The sequence below is a fragment of the Polyodon spathula genome, chromosome 13 (genome assembly GCF_017654505.1).
Source record: "Polyodon spathula isolate WHYD16114869_AA chromosome 13, ASM1765450v1, whole genome shotgun sequence".
Taxonomy (NCBI): Eukaryota; Metazoa; Chordata; class Actinopteri; order Acipenseriformes; family Polyodontidae; genus Polyodon; species Polyodon spathula.
Window position 1 is genome coordinate 44,170,906 of NC_054546.1, and position 20,313 is coordinate 44,191,218.

General features: G+C 41.5%; 2 protein-coding genes across 11 annotated transcripts in view; one reads left to right on the forward strand and one right to left on the reverse strand.

The window, feature by feature from the left end:
- The first annotated feature begins 664 nt into the window (after positions 1-664).
- LOC121325518 (bromodomain-containing protein 7-like) lies at positions 665-10,112 on the forward strand. Of its 4 annotated transcripts, none has more exons than XM_041268071.1 (17): positions 665-823; positions 1,209-1,417; positions 2,014-2,137; positions 2,242-2,299; positions 2,418-2,562; positions 3,107-3,217; positions 4,133-4,332; positions 4,488-4,608; positions 4,823-4,898; positions 5,136-5,243; positions 5,560-5,695; positions 6,366-6,477; positions 6,909-6,965; positions 7,284-7,377; positions 7,792-7,935; positions 8,327-8,515; positions 8,793-10,112. In XM_041268071.1, the coding sequence occupies exons 1-16, from the start codon at positions 775-777 to the stop codon at positions 8,506-8,508; spliced, it is 1,926 nt and encodes a 641-aa protein (XP_041124005.1). In that variant the 5' UTR covers positions 665-774; the 3' UTR covers positions 8,509-8,515; positions 8,793-10,112. The 4 variants fall into 4 exon arrangements, with proteins under 4 accessions (XP_041124005.1, XP_041124004.1, XP_041124006.1 ...); XM_041268070.1 differs by having other exon boundaries at positions 8,327-8,470; XM_041268072.1 differs by lacking the exon at positions 6,909-6,965 and having other exon boundaries at positions 8,327-8,470.
- Positions 10,106-20,313, reverse strand: part of LOC121325516 (adenylate cyclase type 2-like) — a 51,123-nt gene continuing 40,915 nt past the window's right edge. For 3 of the 7 annotated variants that reach the window (XM_041268066.1, XM_041268062.1, XM_041268063.1), the window contains 13 exons: positions 18,568-18,648; positions 18,417-18,483; positions 17,368-17,465; positions 16,639-16,723; positions 16,166-16,306; positions 15,661-15,759; positions 14,621-14,971; positions 14,255-14,455; positions 13,276-13,422; positions 12,820-12,927; positions 12,231-12,345; positions 11,556-11,680; positions 10,106-11,001 (listed from right to left, as the gene is read on the reverse strand). In XM_041268066.1, coding sequence (XP_041124000.1) covers positions 10,855-11,001; positions 11,556-11,680; positions 12,231-12,345; positions 12,820-12,927; positions 13,276-13,422; positions 14,255-14,455; positions 14,621-14,971; positions 15,661-15,759; positions 16,166-16,306; positions 16,639-16,723; positions 17,368-17,465; positions 18,417-18,483; positions 18,568-18,648 — 1,765 coding nt within the window. In that variant the 3' untranslated portion in view covers positions 10,106-10,854. Of the gene's footprint in view, positions 11,002-11,555; positions 11,681-12,230; positions 12,346-12,819; positions 12,928-13,275; positions 13,423-14,254; positions 14,456-14,620; positions 14,972-15,275; positions 15,382-15,660; positions 15,760-16,165; positions 16,307-16,638; positions 16,724-17,367; positions 17,466-18,416; positions 18,484-18,567; positions 18,649-20,313 lie in introns of those variants that run through there. The other 4 variants (XM_041268069.1, XM_041268065.1, XM_041268064.1 and 1 more) reach the window with 3 other exon arrangements.

The following is a 20,313-nucleotide window of genomic DNA, read 5'->3' on the forward strand; positions in this document are numbered from 1 at the left end:
ACTGCCTCTTGCAGGATTGGAACTCTCCAGCAAATACTGTGCAACTTCTGTAGCGTCAAACAGCGCCACCTTGTGGTAAACCATCCAATTCTGTAAGACATTATATCTATATATATATATATAATATATATATATATATATATATATATATATATATATATATATATAATATAAGGCGTATATAGATTGTTCTAGTACGAACAGAGATATATGTGTGACATATACACACTGTATAGTTTAATAAAATAAAAAATAAAAAATAAAAACCCTAATTTAATTGCTACCTAGTAAAAGTGTAACATGTTTCTCCATCAGATTGAACATGTACACACAATTCACACAAAGACAGACATACCCTGCTATTGTAATGGTAAAGTGCAGTAACCCCTGGTAAACGAGAGAATACGTTATTTAGTTGTGCTTAGCTAGAACTGCCGGCTCAAGCGAGCAAACTATACAAAACAATATTTTAAGACAGGGCGGTTTAGTTTTACCAGTCTAAATGATTTAGAATGCACACTGTACATGTTTTCTTCTCGTTCAGTTACATCATTGTCTTCAAGAGAACTGAACTCGAGTCAGGGGACAAAGTGGTTCGTGAAACAGGCCCCCACAGACCTCCAATCTAACAGGGGGCGCTGTGATGAACCGCTCTGCGATAAACTGTAGATCCTGTGCGGATACATAACAAAGAAAAACAGCAGAGACTCGCACGTTTCGGAAATGAAATACAGTTAATTCTCAAACATTTACTGTACACTAAAATTAATAAACATGGGGAAAAAGCATAAAAAGCACAAGTCCGAGAAACACGCGTATGAAGGTAAGAAAGGCAAAATTATTACTGTAGGAGAAAGAAACTTTGAAAAGTCTGAGAGCAGATGAATCGCCGGTATGCTGGATTGACATACACTACTGTACTCTGCTGTCAATAAACAGTAATGTACAGCGTATAATACAGTGCAAGCCTCACGTCGGTGCTCAGATAACTACACAATACAGTATGTTTTGCCCAATTTATTTTAGTAAAACTTGTGTAAGCTATTTTTAGCCTTAAGTCTTGTTTTGCTTACTTGCTCTCCGTTTGTTTGAATGCTTTTAATCGCTAACAATATAAAGCCACCGCGTACACACATCGCTGCTGTATTTTATTAAAAAATGTTTTTTAAAAAAAACCTGATCGCAGTTTCTGTTCCATTTCTGTGCAGAGTACGCGGAGAAGCCTCTGAAGCTGGTCATTAAGGTGGGAGGCGGTGAAGTGACCGAACTGTCCACGATGAGCTCCGGACACGATTCCAGCATGTTCGAGGACAAGTCGGACCACGACAACGACAAGAAGAAGAAGAAGAAGAAAAAGATGTGCGAGAAAGCGAAGCCCCCTCCCGTGCCAGTGGTGCAGGAGAAGAAGAAGAAAAAGGCAATAGAAAATAGCGTTTCATGCAGCACCGCATTGGTTTAACAGCCTGGTCAGATGCAAACGTGTACGACTTGTACCGCATGGGCAGCAAAAGTTGGCCTGTTCAACCCTGTTCTAAATTGTTTAATTGAACCAATTAAACCCCCATCCAGACTCTGAAGTAATACATTTTATATACTTTTACCAGTTAAACCTGGAGTGGAATACCCCCCACCCCCCCCCCCCCCCCCAGCTGTACTAGTTCACAATCATAACACAAGCAGAACATCCTTTTAAGTAATGAAGATGATTAGAGACATGTCTCAAACTCACAAAGAGTATTTGTGGTTTATTTAATGCACTATAGGATCTAAAAGAGATGCAAAGAATGATTCCCCTGTAGTGTGAGTGTGGGCAGATGCAGATTGTATAAAGCTGTTCTGCTGTGAGGCCAGCATGGTGACATATCGGAAACCAGGAGCCCCCTGATACACGGATTAATCCAGAAACGGGTTCCGTTGCAGGGAGTGTTATGCTCTTGGCTTGATTGTCAGTGATCTCTTTGCAGCAGCAGCTCTGTGATCCTAAACAGTTCTTTTTTTATTTTTTTATTAAAGACTGAAAAGAAGAAGAAGGGTCAAGACTCCATGGACACAGACGTGGATGAGAGAAGCCAAACTCCCGTGAGAGCAGAGATGCTGCATGAAAAGCACATGAGCGCATCCCTGGCCAAAGTAGAAGGTGAGCTTTGGGATTTAAGTGTGCTTAGAAGGGGTAACATTTACCTGCACTGATGCACTAAACTAGGGCATCAGGATTGACTAGAATCTTTTCACTTTTAACAGAAAAAGAACAGTCCCCTCTGCAAGAAGCTTTAACACAACTGACCCAGCAGCTTCTGAGGCGAGTGTGAGATTGTACTGCATTGTTGTTTAAGTTCATTGCAAACACCCTATGTTAGTCATTTGAATAAATAAGCAGTGTTTTTAACCGGTCTGGCTGTGTTGTCCTTTTCCTACAGGAAGGACCCGCGTGCCTTTTTCTCATTCCCCGTGACAGATTTTATTGCGCCTGGGTACTCTCAGATCATCAAGCACCCAATGGACTTCAGCACTATAAAGGAGAAAATCAAGGCTGATGAGTACCACTCTCTGGAGGAACTCAGGGTAGAATTGCTGCTTCTTTTACTGTATAGACTATTCAGGCAATCCTCTGGTACACTAGAGAGCACTGAGACACATGCTTTGTGTCTGTAGATATCATATATAATACTGCGAGTAAATTATTATCCAAAGTGTTGATAAAGTTGATACTAATCAACCAAACAAACAAAGGATCTAGATGCAGAGTTCAAGTCAATTCAGGGATTGAAATAAGACTCCTATTGCAAAGCAGTTTTACCCATTCTCAGTTTTAATTCTGGGGTTCATTAGCCACAGTCTGTAGGTAGCAAAGTCAGGTGTGTCTTATTAAACTCATAGTAAAAGCAGAAATGGATCAAACGGCTATGCAGTGGGAGCTTTATTTCCACCCCTGTAATTCCTCTGGAAGTTGAGTGTGCTTCTGTCAGTAAAAATCAGGTTTAAACCAGTACTGGGCACAGGCTTGTTGCATGTGTTCGATTACTTGTCTTTGTGAATGTGCTTCAGTAGTCCGAATTAAATACCGGGGAACAATGGATTAACTGATTTAACTATTTCTGTTTGGTAGGCTGATTTCAAAACCATGTGTGAAAACGCAATGATGTACAACAAGCCACAGACCATTTATTTTAAAGCTGCCAAGAAGCTGCTCCACTTCGGCATGACAATCCTCAGCCAGGTAAAGTTTGGTCTTTGTTAACAGTGCTGCACGTTGAAGTCATTTTAAACCTAGTACACGGTAAGACATGATGAAATACATTGTAAAGGAGTTGATGAGGTCATGTGCTTTTCAGGTGGCATCTCGGCTGTCACGGCCAGGTAGTGGTTTTCTGAACTGTAGTACTGTGCATTATTGTCCCAGCCTCTTCTCTTGAGCTTTGATAGTAAAGTAGCCTGGTTTAGACTGATTGCAGGTTTGCTCTTTCAATGTTATTACTTTGCAATCCCAATGTGGCGGGAGCCTGCTGTCTGCATGTTCCAGCTTGATCAGCAGGCTAGGTGTACAGTCAGGTCTATGAGATGTGCTTTATAATAGCACACTGAGTGGTCTAGGCTTGGCAGATTTCCAGCACACTGCTCTGTACCCTCTTTTGTTAGTATTCATTTATTTAAACCGGTATGTCCAGTCTGCTGTCTGAGATACTGTCCTTTAGTACACCAGTTAACAATTAGATACAACAAAGGCTCTGTAATAATAAGGGTTCATTAATAAACTCAATCATAATTACTTCTTCTATTGTTGTAGTAAACTTGCTGCCCCTATCACTAGAGCGCTCATTCTGTGCCTGTGGGTTAGAGAATCAGATATATAGTACAGTAACAGTTCTTAAATACGTATAAATAAATGCTAGGCTAGTTACACAAATAGATCCACAAAGACATGTAACACAATTCATAATAATAAGTGTGCCTATTTAAATTTAACACTGGTTTGTTTTTAGACAGCTGTATTGTACCGATTTATTTGAAAACCCAAATTGTATTTGTTTATGTATTTAATTGGCTTGAATCGTGAAAGCTTGGGCATATGTTTTGTGATTTTTAGATCTTTTATATTTCAAAATGCTCTCATCCTCTCTGGTTTTATTAATAGGACCGGCTGCAAAGCTTAAAACAGAGCATTCAATTCATGGCAGACCTGGAAAATGCCAACAAGCAGAAAGAGGAGCAGCAGGAGGAGGAGACGGACCGGAAGGAGGACTCTGCGCTCGACCAGTCCAGAGAGCCAGCTGAGCCCATGGACACGGACGAGGTGAAGAAAGCCTCCGCTACAGCAAACAAGGAGATCGGAAGGTAATGCTTCACACGGGAGAGACACAGGGGAGTGTCAGGCAGACTGTTCCACCCGACGATTTCTGTAAACACTAAGGTTATATAAGTAATTAATATCGCATGTGATTGTGTGACACCTTTATATTGCATTTCATTAATCTTTCTCCTTTGACCAGGCAAGACTCCAAAGACTCTGTATCAAAGATCATCAGTGCGGCAGAAAAGGAGCTGGAACGGATCGAGAAAATCATAGAGGAATCAGGAGGAAAATTAACCCGGAGAAACGTTGAGAGTCAGGTATGTGTATTGGACTGCTTACATGTATAACGGACCGTATGACTGCTTATTGAAATAAGCTGTCTGGATCTCCCCTGGCCTGGACACAAACATAAAAAACTCCTGTAAGATCAGGAAGGGATTTCTTGCACTAAGCACGACTTGCCAGGTTTGATAATACTGTTAGTGAACAGAAGCTGCTCTATAGAACTGACTTATTTTTCCCCGTGTTTAGTTGGAATTTGAGAGATGGAAATCTGATGGGACCACAACTCTGGGATTCCTGAACCCAGCAGACCTGTCAATGGGAGGTAAGAGTCAATGAAATTATCTATTCAACCCATCACACATGTGTATCCTAGTGAGAGAAATGAAACAGAAGTAACTCTGACTAATGCAACCGATTGACTGCTCGCAGCATACTGTGAATACTAAACCAAACTGTCAACCTCTCCCTATATTTGTACTTTGACTTCTCTAACCTGTAATTAAACAGTGTGTGTGTGTGTGTGTGTGTGTGTGTGTGTGTGTGTGTGTGTGTGCTGCAGAACCCGGGTACTGTCCGGTGAAGCTGGGAATGATGATGGACAGGTTACAAACAGGTATTAACACTCTGCAAGGATTCAAAGAAGACAAACGCAACAGAGTAACTCCAGGTGAGTCCTGACAAACCAATGGGGTGCCCAATCTCTGCTTAAAAGTGCTTTAATCTAGATGGTGGAGTGGGATGCAGCTCATATTTTACATTGACCTGTAATTTTTTTAAATTGTATTTATTTATTTACTCTTGTCGTTACGAGGGTACTGTGTTGGTTACGGTGGCAGGGTTAATTACAGGCTGTTGAGAGAGTATACGCTGACGATATATATTGAAGTTGTTTTTGTAGGGAGGAGAGGGGGAATTTTCCATCCTGTCTATTAGAGTGGTAGGTGCCTGGAATTAATTGTATATAATTTGGGGCTTCTTCACAGTGTCATACACGAATTATGGGCCTTACAGTTCTTACGCCCCCGTCTACGACTCCAGTGTTGCAAACGTCAGCAAAGCAGACTCAGACCTCATATATTCCTTCTATGGAGACGAATCAAGCTTGGAGGTCCCAGCCAGGTATGTCGCTTAACCGCTGAATACATTCTGGTACGGCAGACCGGAGGAAAGGCTGCTGTCTTAGCAGCAATCAGTGATTGTAGACAGATCATCAGCCAGTTCTGCTTCAAGGATCATCCAGCACCCCCACTGTTCACTGCCCACAGGTTAGAATCATGAAACATTCCAGTCAAGCACCAAAAAGTTTAATTTCATGCAGAGCATGTTAGGGATTTGGTCTCAGCCCTTATGAGCTCCATATTTTATATTTGCTGGGTTATATAAAGGAACTTTATCAATTGGCTGTGCAGTTGCTGGTAAAATCATGTAGTAAGACATGCACGTCGTTATCTGTACAGGTGTCAAATGGATTTTAAAAAGAAGCACATGTTATAGCACACATTTTAAAAACATTTGGCACTACATTAGGTTGAAGGAAATTCTGTTTGCTTTCCTTACCTTCCAGGGAGTCTGTTACTGCTTTGCATCTTGGGTCATTTCACCTCAGCAGTGTCTCTGTAGTCAAAGCATTTTGGGGGAAGCTGGTTGGCTTGATCTTGACCTACCGTAGCATGGGTACCAATATAATACACTATTACAAAGTGGTGCTTGAGTAGCAGCTGGTTATTACAAACGTTCATTTTTTTTTTTGGATCGTTTTATTTCATGTCTCTTTCCTGTTCGTCTGCAGTGTCCATCAGTTTTTGGAAAATTTGGATGAATATACTTACAAGATGGCAGACAACATGCTGGATGCACTGACCAATGGAGAACATTCCAAGAGCCTGAGAGAAATGGGAATGGTAAGAAGTAGAGTAAAAAAAAAAAAAAGCTTTGTCTTTCGTTCAGTGGCACTGGAACAATTTTTAAAGTGGGGATGCTGAAAGCCATTTAACAAAACTGTAACCCCTGTATATGAGGGAAGCCATGCAAACCAGGGGTGCTGCTACACCACCAGCATCCCTAGTTCCAGCACCCTTCTTTCGTTTGGAAATAACAATACCATAGTGCTGGTCAGATTTAAACACACGTTTATTTAAAGCCCTATGACTGGTACGACTCAGTCGGAGAGTAAAACATGTTTGTTTTTATATAAAGTAGGCATGGTATTGAATATTGAGGACAATTCTTTTTTTCTAGTTATTTTCCTTTTAGCAACTAAGGAGTTTTGTTCTTTATGGAATTTAATTGGACTAGATAAATGTTGGATTAAGAAGAGTCAGTGTCCTTTCAGACAGTGCAAGGAAGCGAGGAGCGCACAGACGAGTCTGCTGCGTCTAATGATATTGAGGTAAATCTTCTTTCTTGGTCTGTGTACTGAGCACGAGCTTCGGAAAACATTAGTGAACCAGAGCCTTTATGAACTTCATGGCTGCAGCTGTACAAACAAGTGCGTGTCCTGTCTGTTTGACTTTGCTACATTTATCTTGCAGGGGGGAAAAAAAAAACAGATCCCATCTACCCACCAGCATATATTATTGAACATATGTGTGATGCATGGAGCAAAGCCACGTGCTATGCAGCGCAGCAGTGTTTTGGTGCTGGATAGGGAGAACCCCTGATTTGACACTATACTGTGCCTAAACGTGTGCCATCATGGTCTCATTAGATTGTTGAAGCACATGCCAGCAGCAACGATGGATTTACCTCCCCGAGTGTTACTGCAGGTCTGGAAATGGAGACGCCGTCCTTCGACTCCAAAGGTAAGCAACCCGTTACAATACACTTACAATAATGTAGGTCATTGCAGTAAAATGTATTAAGTGAACTTGTAGCTGTAAGTTAATCAAGTGCAAGTATAGCATACTGGTATGATTTCCACTTAGTTTCATGGTTTGCATCAAGCTGTTTCTCACACTTTGAAAAGCCGTGCTTTAAAGTTCAAACTTGTCTTGCATTGTTCAACTTGGTTGACACCCTCTGGCCTTCAGTTCTGCTGAGCTGCTGTGGAGGTTGCTGTAGTGAGGTAACCCAACTGGGGAGAAGGAAAATGAGGGTCAGATAAATAGCGACACGATTTAATAATAAAAATTAAGTTGCTGTATAAAACTGCCGTTGTGTTGTGAAACCGATCCAAAGAGCTTCCAGCGACAGGTTCTCTTGTCAATGTATTCCAGAGTCGGAGCAGTTCCAGAAGAAGCTGGATGAAACCACCCAGTTACTCCAGGAGCTGCAGGAGGCGCAGAACGAGCGGCTCAGTGCAAAACCGCCGCCCAACATCGTCTGCCTGCTTGCTCCCACCGTCAAAGAGATCCAGCTGGGTGAGTGAGCACTGCAGCAGCACGCTTACTGTTCTTCCAGGTCCTTTTTGGAAACAGATTTGCTTATATGAAAGCTTGTGACTTGTGAACAACTTGTCAGATTGATTTGGAAATGTGTAGCCACCTTAATGGACAGGGGAAGAAAACACAACCACAGATAGTTATAACATAGCATCCCTCATCAATAAACCTACCCACTGGCTATAATAAATCCAGTGTGAGGACGCATTTGCCGTGATTTTAGCCATGTTTGTCAAGTTTGGTCTGAGGTCATAAATAAAACTCTTAAACAATTAGGTGATTTTAAAGAATTATGTATTTAAAAAAAAAAAAAAAAAAAGCACACATTCCAACAAAAGCAGTGGGAGCCAATCTTTATATCTGTTTGCAGCTGAGAAGGTGACTGGAAATCTAAAGCACATGGCCAGCCAAGTGACCCCTGGTGACATCACCAGCGTGTACGGGATCAGGAAGGTCATGGGCGTTGCTGTGCCTGCACGCCTGCTGGAGCAGAGCCTGGTAGACCTGACTGCAGGCGAGTCTGCATCACATGAAAGTGTCAATGATTTTTAAAAGCAAGGTACCAGTTAGAAGCAAGTTCTTGGCATGTTGCAAATCAACAGCGACAAACGTAACGTGTCCTTAATTATTCCAGCTATTGGGGTTCTTTTCTAGGCATTGGAAAATATTCACGCTAGATAGAATTGTTAACAGTTAAATTGCTTTTACTGTCTCGGTTTTTAGTAAAGTGGCAAATCAGTACGTTTATTGGTTCGGCTGTTCAAGCTGTTACTGTTCCAATGGGACTGGTCTTGTAGTATACAGTGTATGTCTTACCTGTTGTATCATTGTTTCAGATGCTTCAGAGTCCGAGAGGAGCCTGACTGCCAACCAAGAAAACGTCCCACCTATAGCAGTGTGAGCCAGCTCCTTGTTTTACTGAAAAGCTTTTTTCAAATTCTAAAACAAAAGCATGTTTTTGTACAGAATGTATTTGCTCAGTATGTGTACATGGTTTTAAACAATAAACCTTTTTTTTTTTTTATAATACCAATTGTGAATCACTGACATGGACTGATTAACTAACATTGCACCCTCTGGAATTAATTAGGGGTGTAATGATTTGTTATGTAATCGATGAAATAGAGCTACTTTCTTTACCTGTATGTAGCATTTATATCGTGATACAAAAATAAACGCACAGCTCAGTGTGGATCGTAAAGCGGTTCTTCAATGAACGTGTGCCTAACCCATTTTTATTTTTACCTAAAATATGAAATGATCATCTGATGTTATTATGTGTCATACTTGTAGCCAATTGAGACCATGTAGCGCATCCTGATACATTAGGGTAACATTCCAACCCAAGGAGGCTGCTGCTGCGGAAGGATGATGCATCACTCTAGCTTAAGATGCTTGGTAAATCCTTTATTTTATACCTTACAAAATGCAAAACCTCTGCAGGATTTCACTGAATTTTAAATGCGCCGCTCTGGGAAACTGAATGTCGACACGGAAACTGTCATGAGAGTGTAAGTAACATTTTAACTACATTCCCTATAGGCAAACCTGTGTTTTTTTATTTCGTTTTTTATAAATAATTCATTGGCATTACACAAATAAAATGGCAGCATGGATTAAATGGCACACAGACTTTGATCTAAAAATGTCACTGTATTTATGTACCAATGTGAACCTAAAATAAATGCCATTGCTTTAAGATTTCCAGTTTCGGGAGCATTATCGGTACTGTTTCATAAGAAAAAGAAGAATTTGTAAAGAACAGCTGCCATTTAAAAAAAAAAACATTTTGTTTAAGGGAATTTTTCCATACACCATTCCCGGATTTTGTATACTTGTATTTTTTCTGTTTCGAGTTTATCGTAAATTATTGGTATGTTGCTTGGTGGCAGCTTTCTGATATAATACTGTATTGTTAACAAATACTTTAAAATTACCAGGTGAATAAAGAGAAGATACTTTGTTTCAGATCAGAAACTATTTTTATATGGATGCATCTAAAATCAGAACATTCCACAGTAATAAGACAAGTGCACATCATTATCAAAGCCTGTTAATGTGGATTTTGAACACAGTGCTTGTTTTCAAAATGGTTTTAAATGGGCCAAAAAAAATATGCTTTACAGTCACAAATAAAAAAAACATACTATTTTTATTTTTATACATAAACTGACCTTTTTTTTTTTATTTTAAATAAAAGTCCAAAAATGTATTTTTTGTTCTTCAAGTAAGTGCAAAACAAGTGTCTGGAAATACATCCAAGCAATGGTATCTACAGAATATTTCAGCATTTAAAAAACTTTGAAGCAGTATCAACTTGAGCTTAAAACCTCAATTTAATGTCATTCAGGCAATGCAATGAATTTGGTCTTGGTGCATGCTGCCATTTCCCAAACATGGCATCATAGTAAACCTTCCCTGTCGTTGAACTGACATCAGAATTCCCAGTGTAATCAAATGCAGTATGACAGCCATTCTTTTAAAACCCATGTGTAACGAACCCCCAGACTTACCATGACCTGACTGTAAATCTGTCGGTCCTCATTACCTCATTCAACACGTCTTGTCTCGCTTGCCAAGAATATAACACTCCCTCCCCCTCCCCCGCTGGATTTTACGACTTGCTATAAAACGTGCCTTGTTGAGTCCGGTTCACAAAATTCCAATGACTTCTCCAACTGCACCATAACACTAGCATAAGGTAATATTAAATATTATTAAGAAAATATTTGTTATATAAAAGAGCCTTTGCCACAAAAAAAAAAAAAGTGGCAGAAAATGTCTCTTATTTTTTTCAAGTTTGGTAGCTACGAGTCTCCCTTGCTCTCCCAGTTCAGTGCAGCCCCTGTGACGTGCTCATGTCTGCACACAACCCAAGTACTGGTCCCTCTTGCAGTCTCAGTTCAGTGCCAGCCCCTGTGACTTGCTCATGTCTGTGCACACAAAGAAAGTCCTCAGCTCTCCTTTGCCTTTCACCTTGATCAGTCCTCTGCACTCACAAGAATAGCCAAGTTTGTGTAACACATTCGACGTTTCCTCTGTGACCTACAAAAACAGAAACAAGGCTGTCTGGACAGGAGCGGGAATGTTTCTTTGGTTCTATTAACCTCTTACTTGAATATTACATAATTATTATGTTGTGACAAAATGTTATGTGGCTAAATGTCACCGGGATAGGGGGGCAAATTTAAGGTCAACAATGATTTAAAGAAAAGTGTCTCCATGGCAAGTGACCAGGAACCCGCAGGACTAGGGATGTGCAGAAGCTGTGAAATAAGAGTCCCATCTTGTCCTCGGACAGTGTTGTGCCACTTAGTTTGCAGGTCACTTAGTGCATTTCTTGTTTGTGCCTGTTCACATGTGCACCAGGGATGGAAATAAGACTCTCATTGCAAAGCAGTTCGATCCGTTCTTGGTTTCCCTAAGAGTTTAGTGAGACACATCTAAAAGCTTGTTACCTGTAGACTGGCTCTAGTCAAGCTTGTATTAAAACCTGGAATGGTTGAAACTTCTATGCATTATGAGTCGTTTCCATCTGTGACACAGAACACCTAGAAGCAAATCTTTAACAGTAAGAGCCTCCCGAGCTCCCAGCTCACCTGGATTTTGCCAAGCTGTCCTGTGCTCTCCATCCTGCTGGACACATTAACTGTGTTCCCCCAGATATCATACTGAGGCTTGCGGGCTCCAATGACTCCAGCGATAACAGGACCGTAATTAATTCCTGATGTAAGGAGAGAAGAGAACTTACTGCTGTATTACTGTACTATACCCTACATCCACTAGACCAGGACTGTTCTGTTTAATGTCTTTATTCATTTATTTTAATTATCAATTTAATTAAATAATGCCTCAAAATGCACAAAAGGTTGATTCTATTGAAATATTTGATAATAAATACATGCAAATCTATTTGAAGTCCATCCCTAACACTTGCTGGATAATGGACTTGTTTGTTCTATGGAGTTGTGGAACAGATTCATATCCATTATGTGTATCAGCAGTGCTTTGATATGCGTGCTTGTGTTTGTTCAATCAGTTCTGAAATCCATTACAGTGAGTGTCAAGGACAGGCACCTATACTTGGATAAGGCCCTCCTATGTGGGAGAAGTAAACACTGTATATTCAATACGACCTCAATGATCTGAACCCCTAATGAACACAATCCTTGTCTCCAGAGGTGCTTGGATAATTGAGTGTCACAGCGTATGAGGATTTGCTATCACAGGGAGAGACGGCTGATGATTTGCAGCAAAGCAGAGTCTCTGCTCACCGACACGCAGTCTGAAGCTGTTGAATGAATGCCTGTTTATTCCGTCCAGTTTCCCCATCAAGGCGATGGCAAACTCCACCATGTTCCCTATCTGTGCGTGCTGCCTCTCGTAATCCTGTAAAACCAATGTGGAAGATGAATACATGGATAAAACACACAGCCAAGTACAGTAGAAGCTAGCTGTAATACCACCTCTCTTTATTTATCTACTTTTGTCCTGTTTTGCTCGGACTGACATCAAAAGACCACTACTGATACACAGATTAAAGAAAACAAAATAATAACAAAAAAAAGCAGAACACATTAAATTAGAGCATCTAGAATTGGTTAAACTGTTGAATGAAGTGATCTCTATTTCATAAATTGAACATATTGTATACAGTCAAAATCCTTTGGTATAACACTAAATTTGTTACAATTCCTGCAGTCGTAAGTCCAGGCCACCCCCTAGACCCTATTTTGCGGGCTCCTTTATGGATTGGCCTTACTAGCGAGGTTCTACTGTACATTATTACATACGACACCACATGAACTGTACACTTGAATTCCGACGTGGTTCTCCAGTGTTATTAATGAGCAGCTGCTCTACCTGGTTGTTCTCGTGTCTTGGGGCCCCGGTGAGTCCTGTCGCTGCCATGTAGGTGCTGCCGATCGTTTTGATTTTCTCAACACCACTGAACTTGGGTTTAGACAAAAGCTGCAGAGCAAAAAAAATAAAAAATCACCACATTTCACCAGCAGTCTTGCAATACCACCGTGTATCAATACGTTTATTGGAAACGTATAAAACACAGCGAATTATATTATTACAAAACATAAAAACAAATATATCCGACGGTGAAACAACTATTTTGCTTAACATTACTTTTAAAAGTGTTGCGTTTAGTACAACGTAGATATTTAAATAATAAAAACCACCATCCGGACTTCATTGAGGTACCTGTGCCAACACCACTTACGCAAACCACCAGCTATCAGAGGATTCCACGAGTAGAGTTTGCATGGCTGATTCTTGTATCACATTGCAGGGCAGCAGTGGAATTACCTCGTCGAAGTCTGCGATGATTTCATTCAGCAGCCTGAGACACTCCAGCCCTTCTTTGTTGATGTCACACTCTGTGTAAAACTCCTTAAAATCTGGCACGGAGGCGAAGAGGACACACACGCAGTCGTAGGACTTGTAATACAAATCCTGGAGGAGCAGAGCACACACACACACACACACACCAGTATCAGCACGGTTACAGAAACACAGGAGATCCAACTGCACACATTAAACAAAGGCCTTCGAGAGGGAAATTCATGAGAAGGACATGGCAATGGCACTACAATAGGCACCCCTTCCAAAGACCCTCCGCTCAAACAACAAGACATGGAAACGACCAGCACAGGTGGAGCATCTGTTTACCTAGCTGCCTCAATAAACAAATAATGCAAATCATAGTTATTTTTATCCATGCTTCAGTAAGTCATTTACACCACCCTTATCTGACTGGGAGTGGGAGACACAAAGCCCTGGTGAGACTCTTGTACAATACAGCTGGCTTTCTGTGGGGTGGAAATGGCAATTCTAACATGCAGATTTTAAATCCCACTGTGATCTCCTCACTCTCATGCCCCAGTATCTACTCCCACGGGTGCCTGCTGTCGTTTACAGGCCAGGAGGTTTATTCATTTATCACTCAATTGGTATTAGCTGATCTAACCCAATGAATCTTCTTTCAAATTCTGCACACTGATCACTTTTGTAACTGTACCCAATTTATACCATTATTCATTTGCAATAACAATAATAATAATAATAATGGAAGGTAGGTAGATGCAAGTGGCTTTGTAAATATATGCTGTACATGGCATTATTGTTATTGCAGATGGCCATGTAATAACATGCTTGGAAGGGTTATGGTTTCAGGCATGGCTGGGTTCTGATATGGAATCTCAATTGAATTCCAGCAGGATTGCAATGCATTGCTGCTGCAGTTCACACAGTGATGATGATCATGCTGTTTTTGCAGGAGCCCTACCTTATACTTTTCAGTAAGTAAACTGTTTTTGAGGGCTCCCACCTCATTCTTTTTATTGTCTCCGATGAAGAGGTTGGCCACGTGGGCCGGCAGCACGTTCTCCAGCAGGAGGCGGTTCAGGTTCTCCATCGTCTCGATCTCCTCCTGCTTCTCACGGTTTTTGTTCTTCCAGAGGAAATCCAGGCGGCAGTAATACTCGTTCTGAGCAACAGAGCAGAGCACAGTTCAATCAATCCATGAATGCAGACTGTGGGAATGCCAATACATGCTTTATATATATATATATATATATATATAAATTACACACACACACACACACACCTTTTATATATATATATATTTTTATTTGAATGAAGACTTGCTTACCTGTCGCATCAGAACCACCATTGTTAAAAAAAACAACATGAGGTAAATGCAGCTCATCATTGCGGGATCCTTCATGAGTCCAGACACATGGAGAGTTTGGTTGGTGGACGGCAGCTGGCTGTAGCTCTGGAACAGCATCACTGCGGGATCCTTCATGAGTCCGGACACATGGAGAGTTTTGTTGGTGTACAGCAGCTGGCTGTAGCTCTGGAACAGCTGCCAGTGTGTGTTCAGGATGATGGTGTAATAGGCAGAGAAGGCGAGCGCCAGGAGGAGGAACTTGAGCTCGAAGCTGACCCGCAGAAACACGCAGCAGGTGATGAGCCCCAGGATGCAGCAGTAGGTGAAATACTGGAGGACAAAGAAGAACCAGACTCTCATTTTCTATACATCGCTGTATTCACCCATCCTCCTAAACCTCTGCCCTGTCCCAGGATCGGCTGCCATCTCTGGGCTCAATGGTAACTATCACTGGCTCTTTAGGGCCCTTACTGGGAGCCCAGTGACCACAGTGTTTGCCAGGTGTGCAGATGGCCATCGAGCCCCTAATGAGCCCCAGCATTCTGGAAAAAAATTATCTTTCTCGACACTAAAGTGTTGCCAACTTAAGCCTACTTAAAAGATTCTAATTGGCCACATTACAATTAGTTCATACATTGCAGCCGTCTCTTCTGTTTACAAGTGCGGTAGGGTGGCCTCTCCAGATTATCAGTGTCATCCTGTGCACTTTGCTGTAACTCCCATGCACACCTGACAGTGAGCTGGAGACAAACAGAGAGAAGCTGATAACAGCATGTGAGTAGAATGATACGTCTCAACATCTAGACAAACTCTTATTAGAAGTGCAGTGTGACTGAATGCCTCTGTCATTGAGATCTCACTTTATTCTACAGAAAGCTTCTCTCAGCAGCTGTACCCAGCCCATGGAGGAGCGTGTGCAGAGCACTGTTCTACCACTAATGCAGCAATATAGCCAACAGCCCATCTATAACTATTAAGGTTAATCACAGATCACAAACAAGTCTAGCTGCTGTACTCACCGGCAGGCAGTACAGGTCCTTTTCTTTGCAAGATCCCAGTGAGTCACTGCTATTTGTGGCATTGAAACTGGTTTTGTCACCAGGTGTTTTAATGAAACACTGCAAAGACAGGAGTGCTATTAGTAAAAATCCTAGGGAATGGGCACTCCCAGGCTGTAGTAAAAGCACAGGCCTGGGAATGACAGGATATTAAAGGATTTATATACCATCAGTCACACTCAATAACCAGCTGTATGGCATATGAACAGCTTTCTTCTCATAAAATCAAAGTGTGTTATTGATAGAAACAGACTCTAATCAACCAGGAAGTCTGGTTAAAAGCACCCACCACCAAGTGGAACTGTTGAAGTGAAAGAAATGGAATAAAAAGCTCTATGAGAATAATTAACAACAAAGACAATCTAATCAATCACTTTACAACTGGACTGAGGTGCTCTGGTCCAGCCTGAGCCTGGACTCCAACAGAAGTGGATTTGCAATGCCAATGTGATATAGCAGCACTCACCAAGTTCAGCACGGCTGTGACCAGTGTAATACCGATAGCAATGACGGTCAGTGGCAGCCGCACGTAGGGCTTCTTACCCACCGCTTTCGAGAGGACGGAGAGCCAGCGAAATGACATGGACCTCTTTGGACAGCAGTGCTGCTGATTAACCAGGACAGAGACAGAGAGAGAGAGAGAGAGAGAGAGAGATCTTGAGCAAACAGACAAGCACTGGTACGTATTGGTTATCAAGCCAGGTGCTAGGAAACAGAAGCATGCTCTCGTTCTGAGCACACAATGTGCAGTACAATAACAATCTGGGGGTAATGTCTGGAACTGATTGAAAACAGAACTGATTGAAAACATTTATTTTTTATAAAGTGTGTCCTAGACACCACATAATCCGTTCAGAACCTGCGCTTTCACTGAATTGGACAGAACTGCATGGTCAAAGTTACTGTATCACAGTGAGAGATATACGCCCAGCTTCTCACCACCAGGTAGCCAGCGAAGCACACAGCCAGAATGAGCAGCAGGATGCAGGCAGACACTCCCAACGAGATGCCCAGTTTAGGGGTCCTGAGCAGGGGAAGACAAAAGGAATCAATCAGAACACACACTCACTAGGATCAATCACCTTTGATCAGAACATCACCTAAATCTGATCAGCTTGTCTGCATAAGTAATGGTCATCACACAATACAACTTAAAAGAAATTCATTGAGGCATTTTGGAGCAATCTGGTTAAAAATCGAGAGAAATAAAAAAAGCACTCCAAGATGGTTTTCTGACAGGCATGTTGCATAGCAGATCTAGATCTCCACTGGTGGTTGTTATACTTCAAGTTTCACATCAGTACAGCAACTTGCTACTGTGCTGCAGTGTCCTTTCAGAAAGTGGCTGCAGGTTGTACCCCACTGTACAGAGAAGAGGAAATGTGATCCGAGAGGGGAGTGTCTCATGAATCGCTCCTGTACCCCACTGTACAGAGGAGTGTCTCATGAATCGAAGAGGAAATGTGATCCGAGAGGGGAGTGTCTCATGAATCGCTCTTGTACCCCACTGTACAGAGAAGAGGAAATGTGATCCGAGAGGGGAGTGTCTCATGAATCGCTCTTGTACCCCACTGTACAGTGAAGAGGAAATGTGATCCGACAGGGGAGTGCCACATGAATCCCTCCTGCCCCAACTAGTGACACTTCAAACTACTGTACCACACTTACACCTCTGCAACAAACATCTGGATCACAAAGATACACAGGAAGATGAACGAGGCACAAGCGATGTAGTATTTGAAGCTGGGAAGATCTGTGGCATGATACTGAAAAGAAAGAGAAAAAAATATGAAGTACAATCATTTCAAAAGGGTGAATTATGCAGTTACAGTTACAGACTCAGAATTGTCATTTATTAGTGTTGATTTCAACACAAGAACAGAACCCCTTTGTGAACTATCAGCAAGACCCGAAGCAGAGCTCAGAACCAGCATTGCGACTGAAGGCTGAACTCGCAGCAGCCATGGGCTCCACAATGCAGGGACACTCAGCCACTCAAGGATGAAGCTTTGACAAGAAACACAAAACAAATCCCACTAATACTCTTGGCAACCCCAACTCCAACCGCCTACCATTAACCCCTCTTAAAAGAATGGCATTCGGAATATTAAGAAGAGGACAGAAAGGGATTAAATACAAACCCAGTGCAATGCAATGTTCCCGTGGGTAGATTAGCAAGCAAGGGGGATTTACTGCAGCAGTTACCGTCTAGTCATCAACACAACACAACTCACACAAACGTGAGGAGTCCAGTGTAACCCCTTTCATTTTCCTTTATTCAAAATGTATTTTGATAGTGCAGTTGTTTTGTTATGTTTAGAAGTAAATGTAAAAGTGTTTTTGATGTACAAATTATTTCAGGCAAACTGGGGAGCTCTGCTCCCTTCGGGGGACCTTTTTTGTTTAGTAGACCTGTTGGGGTTCTTCTGTGCTACTCTCTGATCTTGCTGCACAGTGTGAGCAGTGTCTTAGATTCAATAAATGATCAGTTATAAAATGAGCAAATCAACATGCAAACCAAGCCTGAAGTCATTTTTTTTTTTTTTTTTTTTTTTTACCTTAAAGGTAAGGGTAACCTGGCCACCAGTGACATGGGAAATTCTCTCTTACACTCGCAAACACACCTACAGGCGCACAAGTTAGGACTGGGTCCTTAAAGTTTGAAAATCCCTCCATCGTGTAGAACGGACAGGGCTTCCTAAACAAAGGGGACATACCTGCTTTTCTGTTCCCTTTTCAGTGAAATACAGACATCGGGACAACCCCTCATTCTTCATCCAATGCCTGTGAAAGACAACGGGGTTCAGTGAGGAAACACAGTGGAAATGAAGAGCTAGGAATAGTCTCACACAGAAAAGGGCTACATACTTGTTAGACTGCAGCCCGTCGATCGTAGTCATCATTTTATTGTGCAGGTCCTCGTCAAACTTCTTCTTCTGGGACTTGTTTCTGAGTACAGAGAGAGACGCTTTTATCAGTCTGCCTCGCCTGTCCTCGAGTCAGGGCTGCATTGCTCTCCATGCTGGTTAAATGTAGCGCATGCTGCAGGTCTGTGAGCAAGCTGGTTACAGGGACTTGTGCAGAACGAGAAAACAGGATGAGGAGAGAGCCAGTCACGCACACCCGATTAGGAAGATCCTTCGAGAATTATTCCAGTTGCCAGATCTGGTGCTGGTTTCCCAATATTTGTTCAATCCACACCAGAAAAGGGTGATTTCATTAACTTATTTTTTCTAAAAGCTGCCCAATTCCCATTCGTAGGATATTCCAGTTTTATTTCAGGGTATTTGCATATGTAGGAAGCAGGATGTTGAGCATTAAGCTATTGAGCCATGTTCAAGGTCAGGTGAATTTGTGTCTTGAGGTCATATAAGCCTTTCTATTGAGATGAACATAAGAAAGTTTACAAACGAGAGGAGGCCATTCGGCCCATCTTGCTCGTTTGGTTGTTAGTAGCTTATTGATCCCAAAATCTCATCAAGCAGCTTCTTGAAGGATCCCAGGGTGTCAGCTTCAACAACATTACTGGGGAGTTGATTCCAGACCCTCACAATTCTCTGTGTAAAAAAGTGTCTCCTATTTTCTGTTCTGAATGCCCCTTTTTCTAAACTCCATTTGTGACCCCTGGTCCTTGTTTCTTTTTTCAGGCTGAAAAAGTCCCTTGGGTCGACACTGTCAATACCTTTTAGAATTTTGAATGCTTGAATTAGGTCGCCACGTAGTCTTCTTTGTTCAAGACTGAATAGATTCAATTCTTTTAGCCTGTCTGCATATGACATGCCTTTTAAGCCCGGAATAATTCTGGTCGCTCTTCTTTGCACTCTTTCTAGAGCAGCAATATCTTTTTTATAGCGAGGTGACCAGAACTGAACACAATATTCAAGATGAGGTCTTACTAGTGCATTGTACAGTTTTAACATTACTTCCCTTGATTTAAATTCAACACTTTTCACAATGTATTCGAGCATCTTGTTGGCCTTTTTTTATAGCTTCCCCACATTGTCTAGATGAAGACATTTCTGAGTCAACAAAAACTCCTACGTCTTTTTCATAGATTCCTTCTCCAATTTCAATATCTCCCATATGATATTTATAATGTACATTTTTATTTCCTGCGTGCAGTACCTTACACTTTTCTCTATTAAATGTCATTTGCCATGTATCTGCCCAGTTCTGAATCTTGTCTAGATCATTTTGAATGACCTTTGCTGCTGCAACAGTGTTTGCCACTCCTCCTACTTTTGTGTCGTCTGCAAATTTAACAAGTTTGCTTACTATACCAGAATCTAAATCATTAATGTAGATTAGGAATAGCAGAGGACCTAATACTGATCCCTGTGGTACACCGCTGGTTACCACACTCCATTCTGAGGTTTTTCCTCTAATCAGTACTTTCTGTTTTCTACATGTTAACCACTCCCTAATCCATGTACATGTGTTTCCTTGAATCCCAACTGCGTTCAGTTTGAGAATTAATCTTTTGTGCGGGACTTTGTCAAAAGCTTTCTGGAAATCTAAATAAACCATGTCATATGCTTTGCAATTATCCATTATCGATGTTGCATCCTCAAAAAAATCAAGCAAGTTAGTTAGACACGATCTCCCTTTCCTAAA

Coding starts and splice junctions, on each gene's coding strand:
- LOC121325518 (XM_041268070.1), top strand. CDS start 775: ATGGGGAAAAAGCATAAAAAGCACAAGTCCGAGAAACACGCGTATGAA. Junction 2,300..2,417: donor CTGACCCAGCAGCTTCTGAG/GCGAGTGTGAGA, acceptor CTTTTCCTACAG/GAAGGACCCGCGTGCCTTTT. Junction 6,478..6,908: donor GCCTGAGAGAAATGGGAATG/GTAAGAAGTAGA, acceptor GTGTCCTTTCAG/ACAGTGCAAGGAAGCGAGGA.